General features: G+C 38.0%; 1 protein-coding gene across 3 annotated transcripts; it reads left to right on the top strand.

Moving 5' to 3' along the window:
• The first annotated feature begins 1277 nt into the window (after positions 1 to 1277).
• On the top strand, positions 1278 to 14379 carry LOC112588266 (uncharacterized). Of its 3 annotated transcripts, XM_025297579.1 has the most exons (4): positions 1278 to 1377; positions 2316 to 2434; positions 2591 to 4381; positions 4496 to 14379. In XM_025297579.1, the coding sequence occupies exons 3-4, from the start codon at positions 2737 to 2739 to the stop codon at positions 13741 to 13743; spliced, it is 10893 nt and encodes a 3630-aa protein (XP_025153364.1). In that variant the 5' UTR covers positions 1278 to 1377; positions 2316 to 2434; positions 2591 to 2736; the 3' UTR covers positions 13744 to 14379. The 3 variants fall into 3 exon arrangements, with proteins under 3 accessions (XP_025153364.1, XP_025153362.1, XP_025153363.1); XM_025297577.1 differs by having other exon boundaries at positions 2591 to 14379; XM_025297578.1 differs by lacking the exon at positions 1278 to 1377 and having other exon boundaries at positions 2240 to 2438; positions 2591 to 14379.
• Positions 14380 to 19044: the final 4665 nt, after the last annotated feature.

Below are 19044 nucleotides of genomic sequence, written 5' to 3' on the forward strand. Positions count from 1 at the left end.
GATATCTTATGTTTTTTAAAGCATGATTATCACTCCATCTTTCTTCTCCATTTTATTCATTTCAGTTTTTATTCCCAAAAGTTTATTTTTCAGTCTGAGAATAATAATTCGTGTAATCAAATATTTTGTCCTCAAACGTTACGTATAATCGTACCCTACTAATTTAAAATTATTCGCTACTACAATTCAACTTTATTCGCTATTAAAATTTCATTAATCCTTGCTACTTAGCTATCATATTAATCCATTCATGCCAAATAACTTCGCCATAAATTATCGCTTTTCGCTGTGCAATGATACGCGTTTGCGTAGAAGGAATGCATATCAGCTTCGCAGAGTCCCTTCGTGATACGCGATACGATATATCAATGGAAGTTATGAAAATGTGTACTATGTATCATCATTGATAAAGTCATCGTATCACAGTCAACATCTGACAGTGAGTTGTACTATCCCTACCTACTTCTTATACCTACCGACTGGTAATAGGTAAACTATTTACCTGTATAAGTAAAAAATTAAGCTTCGTATAACATTTTGTAAGAGAGAAAATCGTTTTAGAATTTGTTCAAAAACGCGTGTGTGTGCATATGCACGATGCAACGATGTCTCTGCGAGGCTAATGTTACACGAGTGTCATAGGGATGATGTCATAAAGACACAACATTTATGACAAAACACATTCGATTTCGTACATCTCTATGATTTTAATATGACTTCCTTGTGATCATTGTGACCTTCATGCTATGTAGGTAGCTATGTATTTTCACGAAAATTTTGAAAAATATATAGGATATTTGAGAGATCTAATTGAGAAATATGTTTGACATATAGCTATTGACAAAATTGAAAAATTTTTATACAACAGAATTATTTTTTCAGAAACTATAAATTTTCGAAAACATAGAGAAAAGAATGAGATTAATGGATAAAATACATATGAAAATAGAAGTGAAGAACAGAGTAAGAAAAATTTCTACTATCCTCTGCATAACAATATATGTTCGGTTAAAAATAAAAAATGAAAAACGGTAACTTACGTAAAAATTTCCCAAGGTCGTGATCATATAATTCAACAGAATTAAACATTTCAGTGTTTTACGATTAGTTTTAATTGGACGAGATCCGTTTAAGATTCGCACGAATGAAAGAGGCAAGAGTTTATTGATAGTGGCACGATGAATGGACGACCAGGCGTCAGGAAATCCGCAAGACTAAACAGTAAAAAGCAGAAGCCAGTGTTCGCTCCGTTCAGTCCGCCGCAGACTGACGTGCGAATAACTCTCGAAGTTTGTACTGAATCCTGTTATCTTCAACAAATATAATTAAGCTTAGAAGACTGAACAAAATATTAAGACCAACTGCACATAATATTAGGTAAGACTCATAAGTTTTTTTGTGTAAATTTAAAGTCTTTAAAATTTTAGAAAAGTTTGATTATAAAGTGCCGATTTATCTCAATGTGTAAAATTTTCTCTTTCATACAAGATTAAGTTCTTTTAAATTGGAAAAATGAATTAATTTCTCCGTGAGAATTTTATTTTTTATGTCATCGGAATATCAAATTTTTGATATCTTATAAAGATATTTCTTTTTATATTTCTAAAGAACAATAAGTAGTATGTAAGAATTTTGTTCTTTATATCTATTTTATAAACATGTTTTTCTATGTCGCGCATATTCTAAATGTCAAATCGTTAATGTCAATTCGATAAATATTTCATCTCTTATGAGAAGCCATAATTATGATATCAATTATGACACTTATACACATTATAAATTGATATTAAATGTATCATGGTTAATATTATGAAAGCATGTGTCAGTATTTAACATTTTAAATGCAGGAAGTTTAAGTTGAGCTGCGAGTGGTCTGCGCTGTGATCTTTTGATTTACCGAACATATTTAAATGTAAAATAAAATAATTTCTGTTGCACCGTTTTGTCGCGTTCGCACGATTTAATTTAGAAATATTATCGCCACACTTTTTATTCCTAAGAATAAATTTGGTTGATTAAAATCAGTTACATGGGTCCGCGAACATGATATTTGATATCATTTTCACATTATCAAATATCGAACATACTAAACATATTGAACCGTATATGACAATTCATCAGACGACCTTGACCAGCACTCGCAGATTCGTGGTGTACGTGACGTCTCATGCAAAGGAGTTAATCGCGTATCAGATGCCGACGAACGCCATCGGTCTGCTCTTCGTTTGTAGTAGTTTATTTGGTGGAATATAAACGATAGCGTTAAGTGTCAGTAGTATGCGTCATGCTTGCTAAGTATATGTGTGATTCCGTAGGAATAGATAAGGTGTTGCTAAGCAATGCAGAAAGGAGTATTGGAACACTACTCTCCATAATTTCAATGGATGCGTCAGCAAATGTTATCTGATACGTCTGGATAAGTGATAAAACAGCAGTAGGTAATCATGCAATCTACTCAACCTGCATTCGATAATGTCTCGACTTTTTCTTATAAAAATTTTCTTTAACAAAAATGATATTCTATAATTCATAATGTACAAAAAAATAGGTTAATGGATGTTATAGCACGTTTAATTTTCCCTTTTTCTAGATATTGCCAAATTCAATAGCTAGCAATTTAGGGGCATAAGATATCCAAATATCACGTTTCATCATATAAAATTACTAAGAATAAAAGTTAAGATTTACTATATACCAAGATATTATACGTATAGCAAGATTGCAAAAGAAGTTACAATGAAGGTAACAGATATACCAGATTTAATACGGACAAATCTAAGGAAATATGGATATCACTTGGAGCAGATACAGAATATCATTGAGAAAGAACATAACGTCCAGCTGAATACTGTCGATCGTGCTTACATAGAGGATAAATATGTCAAGTATTGCTTGGAGTACTGGGTAGAGGAGATCGATAGTTTTCTAAATGAACATTCAACTGACGGTCATTTAATAGAGCAACTTATTGCTTTGAACAACATCAGACATTTTGTTGAAATCCCGCTTCCGTTTTGTGAGTTGAATTATTACAAACTTTTAATGGAACACAAAGATCTTATTGAACAATACAAAGAAGAAACTTTGATGAGACATTTTAAAGAAAAATGCCTGGAACTCTCAATGGCACACAGTAACACTGTAACTAAGGAGATTGACTTTCTCAAGGCATTGCTTGAATTTTTAGTTATGTTTGAAAAATGCGACAAATATCCGGATATGATGAAGTTACAACACTTGTATGAACCTGATATATCGAGCGATAAATTTTTTCAAATAATTATGGACCTTGATATCGTTGATTCTGATGTAAAGCTTAAGCAATTGCAATACGCAACGCAGTCATTAATAGGGCAAAAACATATTGCCTTAATGAATAAATATCAAGAAATTATCGGAGCATACTTTAAACCGGTAAAAATAGAAAAGTTGACAATTGATAACCGAGTCGTTATTGAAATAATAGGTGGAAATTTTTACCTAAGTGATATCATCAATGATGTAAATTCCCTTTTGTTACATGATTCTAATATAGAAGAAGTTCGTTTCATATGCTCTGGCATTATGTATGTCAATGAAAATCTGGAAAATAGCATGTGGCATGGAAAAAACATCGTAGTCTATGCTAAAGCGATTGTAATTTGCGACAAATGTAAATGGGATATTTCTGGAAAGTCCGCAGACGCTACAACAATTACCAAAGCGAAAACCGACGACGACGGTGTGGGTGCAGATGGAGAACATGGAAAATGTGGAGAAAGCGGAGGAAATGTTTTTGTTCATGCAGATAACGTGTTACATTCGCAGATGCTAGAGATTTGGTCCAACGGTGGAAATGGTAGCGACGGTCAAAGCGGCGGTGACGGTAAGAATGGAAGAAATGGAACAGGTATTTCTCATGCGGATTTCAATAGTAAATTCCCAACCTGCGGAAAATTTGTTGGTAGTAGCTCGGTGGACAATTTGAGAACGATAGTACGTAATATTCGTTCCTTGGGACAAATAAGAGTATCTTGGTTAAATGGTAACAATTGTTCAGTAGAAGATGTAATAAAACATAGACAAAGATCTGACGCATTCGTAGAAGCTGTAACCGAAGACGGTCAAGAAATTTACTTTTCTTCCTCGTACGGCGGCCAAACTTTCGTGTTATGTAAAGGCTCTGCAGGTCGTCCCGGAGGACGTGGGGGTGCGACTGGTTTAGGTGGGCAAGGAGGATACCCTGGTGATGTAATTAGTAGCGACAAAAGTATTGTCGTAGCTTCCAATTCGGGCAAGAATGGCGAGAATGGCAAAGAAGGTAAATGTGGCACTCATGGAGAAAATGGCTGGGACATGTCTTTCATTGACTGGGCATTCTGGAGCGACGGGATATATTACGGTACAAATCAGAACAGGAAACTCAATTTGAGTTTTTATGACGGCAGTGCTTCGGATCGGATATACGTTCCTTATCGTGCTACGAATTCTAATTATACCTACGTACAAATATCAGAGACCAGTATCCCGAAACCTGCAAGCACGACATTCACAGAGAAAGATACTTCAACACGCTCGGAGCGTCAAACTCAAGCTGAGAGAAAAAAGAATATTTCGCAGAATCATATCTTCATGCAGTACTCTCAACATATGGTCGAGACACACATCGGTTTATATCAGGATATCCAGACGTGCATGCGATATGCTGAGGAACATGCTTTCGGGATAATGATGGAGAACAAAGAGCAACAGATGAAGGAAATATCGAAGGTAACTGTTACGCGTGCAAAACCATCTGCGCAACAAAATACAAGAGTATTTAACACAATTTCTCCGATCTGCCACACTGAGCCTCAACAAGCACGTGAGAAGTCTTTGGAAGAATTGCTAAAAGATTTACGCCAAGCACCATTAAATGAGTGGTTTGAATTAAAAAATGAACAACTTGATTATACTCACTTCAATTATTTGTATGAGCTTTACGAACGATTGAAAGACAAACACGCAAAAAAGAGGAGAGAAAACACGAACGATAGTGCATATGATATTCAAGTGGAATTGCAGTTGAAAAATATTGAACAACTCTTAATTGAAAAGTATCGTTTAGCTGTTCTACAACAAATTGCATTACAGGTAGCCGGATATCAATGCATTGCTAATAACAAATTTGAATTAACACCAAAGAATGCGATAAAGTATTTTCGAAAAATCAAAAATAATCCGCATATTAATCTAGGTCTGCACAAAGAGTTGGGCAATTTGCAACAGTACTTTTTTGAGGATAATGAGGCGCAGCGCAAGATGATTTCAAAATTTTGCACAGCAGAAAACGTGAGCAAGTATCACGACGTTTTCAAATTCTCCATTGCGTCTTTTGTAATGGACGAGGGTAAAGAAGAAGAGGCGCACGGAAATGTGAAGAAATATTACGAAGAATACAGCAAGTTCGTCGGCGAGCAAGAAATGAAATTGAAGAAATTTTACAAAGAATCGAAGCTCGATGTAGGCTCTTGTAAAGAAGTGGTAGGTCAGTTCTTCCGAAGTTTAAATAACACAAATGTGGAAAACAAGTTGAAGGAGGATGCGAAAAAGGACAAACAGTTGAAGGAGATTTACCGACGATTTAGTAAGATGTTTAATGAACGTTTTGTCTGGAAGGAATGTATGAAGGACCCGAAAATACTCAAGGAATACGTACGACACATACAGCTACATGGGCCGTTGTCACCGAGTTACCGAGAATTGTTAGCGTATATATTCAATATTAATATCTGCATGTACATCACGGATCGAAACAACCAAATCTGTTTGTTGGACGTACACAATCCGCAATCTACAGATGTTATATATCTCTTGTACACTGACAAGAACTATATTCTGCTGGATATCAATCAGAACTTCCTTCGACTAAACATGGAACGTGACGGCAGAGCTAACCTGTGCGCGAAAATCATCGCAAAGTTGGAGTCGATGAAACGTCATACCGATATCAATGAGTACATGAAAAAAGGATTGTTCCTTCCTGGAAGTAAAGAGTATAACAGCGTGATTTCCACTACCGAAATCGAAATCGACGAGAAGCTGGATATGTACGATATAATACGACACTTTTCCTCCTCGGACGAGAAACAGAAGCTACGATTCATGCTGGACAAAATATCATCTAAGTACATTGGACAACGTGAGATCATTCACGCTATAGCTAAAGTTTTCTCATGCAATGGAAGACACATTACCTACAACGAACTGTATTGCTTGGTGAACGCAGTACTGAATTTCGTTATCGAGGATCGTCCTGGCCTAAATATATTTAGCTGGATAATCAGGGCGTATCCTCAGCAACAATGGTTAAACGAAATTATACTGTTGAAGCTCGAGAATCACTTTCAAATGTTGTTGGACGAGATACACGAATGGAGGCGGTACTTGGCAAATATTCATGAGAAAGAAACTCTGTTACTATTGAACTCCAAATTGGAGCAGAGCAAATTGAACAAGGCCTTCTCGACGGAATGTATAAGAAACATCTTGTACTTGCTGAGTAATATTTCAGACCGTGTGCCTGGACTCAATGAGTTGGAATTATCCGAGTGGCCGTACGCGATCAAGGAAAAATATTGGACGACCAAACTGTCCACGTTAACTGAATGGGAGGACGAAGAATTACAGAGAGCCTCTTATTACCTGCTATCTTTGGAGAATAGCGCCGGCACTTCTCTCGTGGACGAATTCATGGATCTTCTTATAAAAAAAGGTGTCACGCTGCAGTCGAATAAGAGCACAAGTTTGACACGCGCGTTGTCGTCTTTTTTTCAAAAGAAAACTGGCTCGATAACTACTGATGATTTTCTTCAGATTCTGACAAGTTTTCACAACGGAGAATGGAATTTCTCCAAAGACATTCTCATCACACTCAACGAATGCCAGATCAACGAATGGATAATCTTGATGAAAGCGATATTTCCTACTAACGGGGAAGATCGCACCGTGAACAAATTGATAGATTTGATCAGTGGCAACGGCAACACTTCCGAACATATTCTGAACGATTTAAATGCAATCAGAGATACCATACAAGCCATGAAGCAAGTGACGGGAACCAGCGAAGAAGCGATCAAAGAAGAGATCGCTAAACATAAATCCAACATACAGCTTTACGAAAAAGAGAATGATAAATTGCAATATATATACAATTACGTGGCTGAGTTGCTCGGTCTGATAGACAACACCATAAATCTGAAGAGAAATTTTAGGCTCCGCGACACGCAAAAACTCGCTATACTTGCATTATTCAGGAATAAATGCAGCACACTGATGCAGGTATCCACAGGGGAAGGTAAATCGCTTATCGTCGTAGCATTATCTATCTTGAAGGCACTCTGTGGTCAAAAGGTCGACATCATTACCAGCTCATCGGTTCTGGCGAAACGTGATAGCGAAATCAACAATGATATTTACGACTTCTTCTCCGTCAGCGTGTCGCACAATTGCGACAATGACGTCGAGAAACGGAAGGAGATGTACTCTTGTAAAAATGTAATTTACGGAGAGCTCTCCGGTTTCCAACGCGACTATCTACTGGATCGATTCTATGGTAAGAACATTTTAGGCGACCGCAGCTTTGAAAACGTCATCATAGACGAAGTGGACAGTATGCTGCTCGACAAGGGTAACAACATGCTGTATTTATCCCACGACTTACCGTGCCTGGACAAGCTGGAGTCTGTTTACGTGTACATCTGGCAGTTAATTAACAGGTCTTTCACGAGCCAAGAGGAGTTTCTACAGATCTTTGACAGCAAAGCGATCAGACAGGCGGTCTTACGTAATATGTACGGCTCGTTGTCGAAGAAGGATATTAAGAAGATGGACGCGCATATAAGTGGCCAACAAGTAAATACAATATGGGAACGTTTGATCAAACACAATATAATCGATAACAACGGTTACCTACTAAAGGACAATGTGAGCGAAAAAGACATCTTGAAAGTATTGTCACCCGACTTCGAGAGTTACGAGCGATATCTGGTATTTCTGTTCGAGCAAATTTCCAAGCGCGAGAAATCCGTCGTTGTTCCTAATTATTTGAAACCGTTTATAATTCTGCACTTAGACGCCTGGATCAACAGCGCTAAAACGGCGTTATTTATGCAGGAACGGCAAGACTATATAGTGGATGTTGACAGGAAAGGCAGTAGGCCGGATCTTAAGGCCAACATCACTATCATCGACCGTGACACGGGTACAGACCAGACAAACTCGCAATGGGATGAAGCGTTGCATCAGTTTTTACAACTGAAACATGGCTGCAAGCTGTCGATGCAGAGTCTGAAGGCTGTGTTCGTGTCAAACGTATATTATCTGAAGCTTTATGGCAATCTATATGGCCTGACTGGCACATTGGGTTCCCATCGAGAGCGAGATCTGCTGCGGAAGATCTACCAGGTGGACTTCGTCACGGTGCCGACCACGAAGATGAGGAAATTCAAGGAGTGTAATCCGGTCGCCTGTTCTAACCTACAGGAATGGTGTCAACAGATACACTCGGAAGCCGATATTTACACGAAAGCAGGCCGATCAGTGCTGATAATTTGCGAGACCGTACACGACGTGGAGTCTTTGTATAGCATGATAGGCGCCAAGAACATGACCAACTTACACACATACACGCGCGATTACGAATCCTTCGACGTGACCGCTGAGCATCTACGTGAAGGTCAAATTATCATCGCGACCAATTTGGCCGGTCGCGGCACCGACATCAAGATCACCGAGCAGTTGGACAAGGCAGGCGGTCTACATGTTTGTCTCACGTATCTACCGAACAACAATCGAGTAGAACAGCAAGCTTTCGGCCGTGCAGCTCGGTGCGGCAACAATGGTTCCGGTAGATTGATTATCCTGGGCTCGCGGGACACGCAAAGTATCTCGCAAACGTCGCACCTGAAAAAAGAACGGGACTTTGAGGAGATTCGTCGTATCTCAGACATCAAGCTATACTATGAGACGCGGATAAGCGTAGAGGAGGATGCTTTTCACCAATTTAAGGAGGTGTACCAGCAGCTAGGGAAGAACCTGAAGGACGAGGTCTGTGATGAAGTGAAAGAAGTACTGTTGCGTAGCTGCCTGGACGAGTGGGCTTTCTGGTTGGATGAGAACAGCAAGTATATAAACGGCATGTTGGGAGAACAGGACACGGATAAATATAAAGCATCCCTCAGCAAATTGATCGATCGCTTGCGTGTATTGAAATCGAAAGAGAGCAAAGACTGGGTGCAGTGGACTCGCGAACCCACCCAAATCATCAGGCTTGCCAAATATTTCGCACGAAATAAGCAGCAGGACACGGCAATCGAACTATTTGATCGCGTTATCAAAGAAGAGCCCAATTTCTCAGAAAGCGCGCATTACTACAAAGCTTTCTCGTTGATCAAGAAGATTGACAAGAAAGACCGAGGTGCTTTGAAGGAACTCAAAAAAGAATTGCGCAAGTCGGCGAAACTCTTGGAGAAACATCGCGATTATGCGATAATGGCTGGAAATATCATCGACGCGCTGAAGCAACGGAATCCTGGTATCATGCAGATCGACGCTTTCAAGGAGCAACATAAGAACATCAGCACCATATACCAGATCTTCTTGCAATCTATTGACGATATGTTTGGTCACAACGTGACGTCGCAAAATCTCGAGAAATACGATATCAACGAGGAGTTAGCTGAGACTTTGTACCTCGACTTGATTAAAAATGATATTTTAAGAAAGCCGAGAGTATCAAAGAATATTGAGGAAGGTATCGTGAAGAAGATCTGCGAGCATCACGGAGTAATTCCGAAGGAGTTGAACGATTTTCTCATGAAGAAACGTGGCTTCTCTATTGAGTCACAACAATTTGAGAAGGATTTGAAGAAGTCGGTGAGAATGCCCAACAAAGAGGATTTTTGGAAATTACTAGTGAAGAAGAAGATATTGAAGGATGAGGTGAAGTACATGAAGATTGTCGTAAAGAAGCTCCGGAACATTGATCCGTCTTTCTTGAAATCACTGGACAATATAATCGAGCAGAAGCAATTGGAAAAGCACACTTTGAAATGCAATAAAGAACAGCTGCTTCTCCACACAACCGGCGCCGTGGAACAGGACAACCAGGACAAGGACGAAGATATCACATTGGAGAAAAAGTTTTTCAAAAAATTCATTAGTGATGACAAATATAAGATACTGAAACGCAGGAACGTTTTCACTTATAACAAGAAAGCGACCTATGATGCGAGGAAAGTGGAGAACGTGATCTTTCCGTACTTTGACTCTATAACCGTGAAGGATTTGACCGAACGAGATATCTCGGAGGAAGATGCGAAACGGATTCTAACAGATTTAGTCAAACAAAAAGTCTTATCGGATGGAGAAAAGGGCATTTATCGATTGGTCGTCCCGTACGACCAGATCGCGAATCTTCAACTACCTTCCTGCCCAATCTACGAAAGCTTCGTGATACAACTGTTGAACGTTTGCTTCATCTACAGAATAGCGTTGCAGAAATTGGTACAAAATTTTCAGGACGAAGCGGTACCCGTTAATCTACAGCTAATGACCAAACCGCACCAATCGGTCATTTGTTCGTTGATGGAAGAGAAAATCGTCAAACTCGCCAAGGTATCCAGCAATAATGATAATTTGGAGAGCAAATTGCAGAATATGTACGACCGCATGATACGTGGGAAGGATGTTTTTATGCAAATGTTCTATAAAAATAATCTGGTACCGCGGACGAAAAAGGATACAGAATTATTTAATTATGTCATTCAAAAAGGATGGATCGACGTGATGGAGTCGATGGAGGAAAACGTAATTGAAAGTCTCAAGAACCAATTTACAGATCCTATGGGAAATACGGGCAAATCGCTGAACACTTTGGCAGGAATGTGGCAGCCTAAGGCATCGTCAACCCTAATGTATACTTATTATAGTTTAACAGCGGGAGAGAGAGAGAAAATCTTAGTGTTCGTCGATGGTGACACTCTGAGATACACACGCGAACCGACAAATTACGAGGGGCCGACGGAAACTATTAAGAACATCATAGACGTCCACAATCTCTTTGGCAAGAAGACCACGATGAAGAATATTGTCAACACCTTGGAAACTTTGAAAAACGCGTTCAAGGCCTTGGACGTGCCGGACTGTAGTATGATGCCTCTGTTGAAGCATATCGAAACGAGCGGATCTTTTAGCAGTGGCGATTACCCAAGCGAGGAGCTACACATCTTCGCGACGAACGGTTTGGGTGATCTTGTGGTAATTCAGGAACAACCGTGGAGCTGGAAGATGATATTTAAGACCGCTGCGGTCGTCGTATTCGGCATAATGCAAATCATACTTGGTAACGTGATAGAAATTTTTTCGGCCGGCACTATGACGTATATGGCCGGTGCCTTGGTATCCGAGGGTATAAGCGATATATTCTTTGCAATATCAGCTTTTAGGAGCGGCTATTTCAGCTGGAAAAGCTATATGCATCATAAGGTAATGAGTCTGGCAATCACCGGCTTGACGTTTGGCCTTGGAGCTATGTTCTCGTCCGCAAGCAAAACCTCATCCTACGCAAACAGCGTAGTCGGACCCAACGTCTCGTCAGCCGGTACAGAAATCACCACGATGTCGGGTAAACAGGTGTTCAACGAGTTGACGCGCAAAGGGACTCATTTGCTGACAAAGGAATTCACGAAGCGCGTCGTAATGAGCACCGTGGAAGGCGTCGCATTTGGTCTGACGAGCGCCAGTGTCGATTGGGTCGTGGACAAATATCTGCAGAACCTATGCCGAGATATCGGTTTCTCCATGATGGCGGAGATCGACCAATCTGTAGAGCAGCATATTATGTCTGATACTTTGATGACGGCGTATCGAACGTTGGGCCGGCAGAACGCGACAGCGATGATAAAGGACCTGACCAACGATTATTTCGCGAACAGTATAACCTCTGAATTATCGCGTATATCCAGCAGGCTTATGTCCGCCGTGATGAACGTTGTCAGGAAATCTCAGTCCGTTCGTTCAGCGTTCGTCGGCTCGTTTAAGGTGAAGACGCTGCTGAAACTGATGGGTCCGGCGAGCACGATCTTGAAGAAAACGACTGTTCTTCACGATTTGAGGAATGTGACGGGCAATATGCTGAACGAGTTAAACGAACGTGTGCAAACGAAGATTAGCGAGCTAAATGAGATGAACACGAGTACCCGACAAAACCGACAGGACGCGATGGTCGACGATGTCACGGATAGGGACAGATTTAGGCACGATGTTATAGCAATGTGGAAGACGTCACTGCGTGCGCGAGCCGGCCAGGTGATTGATGAAGAGATCGTCAGGCCTATCATGCATACTGTCGCGACGATGATAGTAAGCTATGCTGGCAGCCAGATACAATCGATGTATAGCGATTATAAGGAGCGCAAGTACACCGACGAGTTCCAGCAGTACAAGAAGGAATATGAAGAAAAAATGCAGGAGCTCAATATGCCTGAAGAGGAGCGCAAGCAAGTTGAAAAGGAATACCACAACAATCTGCAAAACTTGCTGATAAAGACCCGCAATCCCAAGCTGTTCGCAGACATTGTGCGTGAGAACGTGCCCATGGATACAACTTGCGTGGCCGCATGTCTCCCAGTTCTTCAGCGTATGCTGGAGAATCACGGGTTTAATGTCGAAGGACTGACCCTTATCGTGGATGAGGCATCCGGCCTGTCGGAGAGGATCTCGACGATGTCGGATGGTGAGCAAGGCATAGAGATTAGGATCTTCTTGAAAGATGGTCATTTTCAGGTTAGTCAGGATGACAGCTCGAACAGCGGCGCGAGCGGCGGTACTAACAATTGTCTATATGAGACGCTTTGCCAATACATACCTGGCCTAGACAGCATGTCAGCGGATATGTTTAGGGAAGAGGTAGCGAAGGAAATCGAAACTAGCCCCGGTATACGAGATCGCTTGTCATATGGATGGCATCAATACAGGATAGGAGTCGGACTGATCGGCGGTAAGAAAGCCAGGAGCCGAAGTGTCTCAAGAGAGAGATCCATGGCGCAAGACAAAGAAGACACGAAGGATTGGACACAGAACAGTAACTACGATGTGGATCTCACTGTAAATAAAATATTGAGCAACAAAGAGTTACAGGAGCAACGTACGAAAGCTCTGAATGCAGCATTTCAAAAGTGCTGTGATTATGTCGGAAAATACAAGGACGCGAAAAGGAGACCTATTAATCTTAGACTGGAGGATTTCAAATCCACCCTATACGACACGATATATGTTGATGCCCCGTATGAGGGTGAGATAGGTTTCTTTCCGGTTCAAATGGAAGCTGAGTTAGAAGTGCTCGTACCCGGGACGGAGAAACAAATGGAAACAATCAAGTTGGAGATTAATATCGACAATCCTTGCATTAGTGTAGTGAAACATGGGCCAAAGGTTCCTCATGTCGGCTATAGTGTAACAGGATGCGGCGATTTGCCGTTGAAAGCACGTGGACATATATTGATAAATAAAGAGGGCAACGACTTCCTCCCACATCGAAACAGTAATAATATTGATGTGACAAGTTTACATGCTGGAGAAACGATCCCCGACGATCAGCAAGTTTCTATCTTGAAGATGTTCGCGGGACCGTCAGATTACGAGAAGGTTCTCGCGCGATACGATACACAGAATTTCGACCATTCAAGTATGAGAGGTAAAAAATTTGTAACAACATTTTATTAAGTATCTTAATTTATTTAATTAGAGAAAAGAGCTGTTTCAATCGGAAATTATTTTTAAATGGAATCAAGGGATATTATGTTAGGGTACTTCCCAGGCAGATCAGAAAATCATGGTGACGTCAAAATGACCGCAAAGTATCGAAGAAAACTCATTTTTCCACCATGATCGATCATTTTCTTGTCATTTTAATATTTGATTATATCTTGATATAATTTCAATGTGTGATGCAATAGTGAGATTAATTTTAATATTCTCTTGAATATTATCAATAATCTTAATCGATACATACAAGGTGTATATAAGTCCATATTACAACGTTTTACTACACTATTTAGCATTACCGACGGCGTTGTAATCAATGGAGTTATGTATAGATATTGCACGTCTCGGGTCATTACGGGCAATTTCAAATGATTGACTCCTTTGGCTGCTTAAGCTAAGATTCTAGTACGTAAAAATGTAGATTTAATGTGATAATGCATTATAAGAATATGAAAATCGCCGCGAAAATTACGCCTGTATTTAGCCAGTAAGAAAGGTTTAAGGTTCACACAACGTTATTTTTTACTAGATTTTTAGATACATGTTATACTACATTGTTATTCAACCTATTAAACAATATAAAAAGGCTTTCTTGCGGAGATTTAAATCGTCTTATTTTATTTTCTCTATTCCTTTTTCAACACATATTTAGATGCACAAACACTTCACACAATTCGTTTGTCTCGAGGTAAATTAGTTGAATCCTCTGACCTCCAAGAATACAATTTCCCTAACATAAGACATCACCTTCGCCATGTGACGCTTAATATATTACGAAAAGAAATGCGCGTTAACAAATTGCAAAGCTGTCATTCTCAAAATAAATAATCTTTAAGAAGGAATATTAATCCATCGGTTTTCTTAAAAATAAGAATATCTTTCCTTTCCAAACCACTCGTCCACTTACCTCTCACATTTTAGGGATACATATCCATTGTAAATTATGGATTTATTAGGAATAGATTTAAAACTTCATACATTTTGATACCAGAGAATTGAGATGCTCTGAGCAATATAACAGTTATGAGACAATTTTTTTCCCATTAATCGAAGTCCATTTTCAACACCCATCATTTTTTAAAACATTTTTTATAATTCACTTTTAGGTTTTTGGTTGTTACAAGAAATGTCCAACCCTGTAATTAAAGCTTTGCTTCATCTCAATATGATACAACTTATATGACTTTACCGTGTCATTATAATTTTCAACGCAATTTTCTCATGTAAAATGTATCCAGACGGACGAACTATGGGGGATTTTTGAAAACTAGACACTTTTAGCTATCGATTGCTGTATCGCACATTTCGGACCGTTTCGGGCCGTAAACTTTTTGGTAGCTTGAAGTATTCAATCTCGATTGCATGAATTCTATTATTTTAAATATATTTGTTATGCATATTCAGATAATGTCTGGTTTTTGGGGCTTTCGCCCCACTGTACGGCGGCCTTGCTCGCGAATGCGCTACCACGATACGGGACAATCCCAACGAAGACGTATTTAAATTTCACTGTAGGGATAAACTTTTAACGTCTAGTAACGTTAAATATAAATTCTTAGTAATATAAATTATTAATTTTTCATATATGTTTCATATAATAGATATATATCATATAATAGATAGCGTCAAATGCTAGGTGACCATAGTCACTGTTAGTATCCCGTGAGCATCAAACGTTGGATGACTATAGTCACTATTAGTAGCAAAAGATTAAACTAAACATTTTAGTATCTTATAATTAGATTTAATTGAACGCGATCCACTTGAAATTCGTACGAATAAAAGAGGAATAATTTATCGTTAGTGATACCAAGGTCCGTAAATAGAGGAACAGAACAAAGTTAGGTCCTCTCATCCACTTCACACGGTTTGGTTCGAAAATGGTGGCGACCGTGGTTCAGCTGATTAACCATATACCATCAGATCAAAAATTATTTTCGTTTTTTTGCAATTTTTTGTGCTATAGTCGGCATTGTAATTGTTTTTCTTCTGAAAATTTTCGCTGGTATTTTGGAATATGTTTAAACTATATTTTGATTATTTCTGATTACATCTTGAACTATGTTTTGATTATTCTGTTTATTAACTCAACTAAATCATAATATTACACGTATATAGTATCACGTATATCAATACAGATTCTTTGGCTCCAAAATGGCGGTCGTGAGAGCACCTAACTTTGTCCCGTTCTTCTATTTATATATATATATATATATATATTTATATATATATTATATATAGACTTTGGTGATACCATGGATGGACCACTAGATGCATAGGCGGCGCCAGAAATATTCATGTGGATGAGCCGACGTTTAGATGGGTGGGCCATATTTATTATATATTATGTATTTAATTTTTGTCTCTGGGAGAAATTAACTATAAAGATAGAATTTAAAACTAATTGTAGAGTTTTAATTATAAAAATAATTCCATGTAAAAAAGTTTAAAACTTGGATAGAATAGGGCAGCATAATTATGCAAAAAATTTTCTAAAATTTTAGGGTCGGCTAAAGGGTGGGCCAGCGTATTTTTAGGTGGGCCAGGATCCATCTAAGCCCACCCTTGGCGCCGCTGCTGACTAGATGTCAGGAAATATCCAAGGCTAAACAGCAAGATTTAAAATCAGAAGCCAGTGTTCGCTCCGCTTAGTTGACCACAGACTGAGTGTGACTAATTCTCGAAGCCTGGACTGAATTCTATTATCTTCAATAAACATAATTAAGCTTAGAAAACTGAACAAAATATTAAGACTAATACTGCACATAATATTAGGTAAGGTTTTATTAGTTTTTTTAGGTTTATTAGTTTTATTAGGTTTATTTTTGTGTAATTTTTGATGTTTTTGTGTAAATTTAAACAAGATAGCGAGTCTTTAAAATTTTAGAAAAGCCCAATTCCAAAGTACCGATTTATATTAATGTGCATATATAAAATTTGTTCTTTCATATAAAATATTAGGTTCTTCTGAATTTGATAGATAGATTTATTTTCTCTATGAGAATTTTATTCCTTACGGGATATCAAATCTTTGATACTTATAAGGACTAATAACTGATCTTATAAAGAATTTTCTTTCTATATTCCCAAGAAACGATAGATATTGTGCAAGAATTTTGTTCTTTATATCCATATAAATATATTCTTCTATGTCATATTCTAAATATCAAATCCTTAATGTTCGATAAATATTTTATCTCTTATGAGAAACCATATATTCTTGATATTTCGAAGAAAACTCTTTGATCGTGATGTTGTTGACGTTCTGCTTGTAAAATTCTCATAAAACAGTGTTATCATAAAAAAACATTATATGTGACATATCAAATATTAATGCATTACCTTAAATAAATTAGTAGTTAAATTAAATGCTAGCTTACATATATATGACATAATGATTATGATATCGAGTACACATCGATGTGTCATTAATATGTCGTTAATATCGTGGAAGCATATGTCAGTATTTAACATTTAAATGCAGGAAGTTTAATTAAATTAAATTAAGTTTAAGTTAAATTATACTGCAAGTGGTCTGTGATGTGTGATCTTTCGATTTACCGAACATATTTAACCCTTTGCACTGGGAGCCATCTCGCGCATTATCAATAGCTGGGTGGCACCTTCGTAGGAAAATGTACAAACAGGAATTGCATCACATTAAATAGTGTAGTTTTGAGACCAAGTAATTTATTATAATGATATTTGGTTTATATGAATCTTTAGATATTGAACATGTTTATGACAAACAAATCAAAATTTTATATCTTATATTTTTCTAATGTGTGGAAACATCTGAAGCAGTCACCAATTTTCAATTGCAGATTCCTTGATATATATTGTACGAAATGTACTCACACACTTGTCTTTCTTACACAAATACTCGCTTTCTTTACGTGTTAACATTAGAGAAGTGGTGAAACCACTGTAATTGCACTTTACACGTTCTGTTTCTTCATAACACCGGCTGATATTTGTTTACATATATCTCAGGATATATGTCATATTTTGATTTGATTTTTCGTGATATTTGAGTGAAAACTTCAAGAAAACATGCATTTTTAAAAAATTTGCGCTCGTATAAGTTTATCATGTATAATTAATAATAAAGTCTTTATGTCCCCTGAAAGGGGACAGCCGAGTGATTTGCTAGACTTACGATGTCCCCTCAGAGGGGACGTCTGAGTGCAAAGGGTCAAATATAAAATACAAATAATTTCTGTCGTGTTCGCACGATTTAACTTAAAAATGTTATCTCCGCACTTCTTATTCCTAGGAATAAATTTGATTAATTGAAATCGATTACATGGGTCCGCGAATATGATATTTGGCATCATTTTCACACTATGAAATATCAAACACATTAACATATTCAACCATTAATACAATAATTGACTTCGACTATGACTCGTAAATTCGTGGCGTACGTAACGTCTCATACAAAGGAATTAATCGCATATCAGATGCCGGAAATGCCATCGGTCTGCTCTTTACTTGTAGTAGCTTATTTCGTGGAATATAAACGATAATGTAAGTGTTAGTAGTATGTATTATGGTTGAAAAATATGTATGTGGTTTCGTAGGAACAGATAAGGCGTTGCCAAGTAATGCAGGAAGAAGTATTGGTACTCCATTCTCCACAATTTCAATGGATGCGTCAGCAAATGTTATCTGATATCTCTGAATAAGTGATAAAAAAGCAGTAGGTAATCGTCCAATCTACTCAACCTGCATTCGACAATGTCCCGACTTTCTCTTATAGAAATTTTCTTTAACGAAAATGATATTCTATCATTCATAATGTATACGAAAATATGTTAATGAATGTTTCATTTTTCTTTCTTCTACATATTGCCAAGTTCAATATCTAGCAATTTAGAGACATAAGATATCCAAATATCACGCTTTATCAGACAAAATTATTACTAAAGATAGTTTTTAGAAATTAAAATTTACGTATCAAGATATTATACATGTAGCAAGATTACAAAAGAAGTCACAATGAAGGTAACAGATATATCAGGTCTAATACGAACAAATCTAAGGGAATATGGATATTGCTTGAAGCTAATAGAGGATATCATTGAGAATGAACATAAAGTCCAACTGAATATTATCGATCGTGCTTACATAAAGAATAAATATGTCGAGTACTGTTTGGAGTACTGGGTGGAGGAGATCGATAGTTTTTTAAATGAACATCCAGCTGACGGCCATTTAATAGAGAACCTTATTGCTTTGAATAACATCAAACATTTT

Source organism: Harpegnathos saltator, unplaced genomic scaffold (assembly GCF_003227715.2).
Source record: "Harpegnathos saltator strain DR-91 unplaced genomic scaffold, Hsal_v8.6 scaffold180, whole genome shotgun sequence".
Classification (NCBI taxonomy): domain Eukaryota; kingdom Metazoa; phylum Arthropoda; class Insecta; order Hymenoptera; family Formicidae; genus Harpegnathos; species Harpegnathos saltator.

Bases quoted from the DNA above. Each gene is read 5' to 3' on its own strand.
- LOC112588266 (XM_025297577.1), top strand. From the start codon at position 2,737: ATGAAGGTAACAGATATACCAGATTTAATACGGACAAATCTAAGGAAA.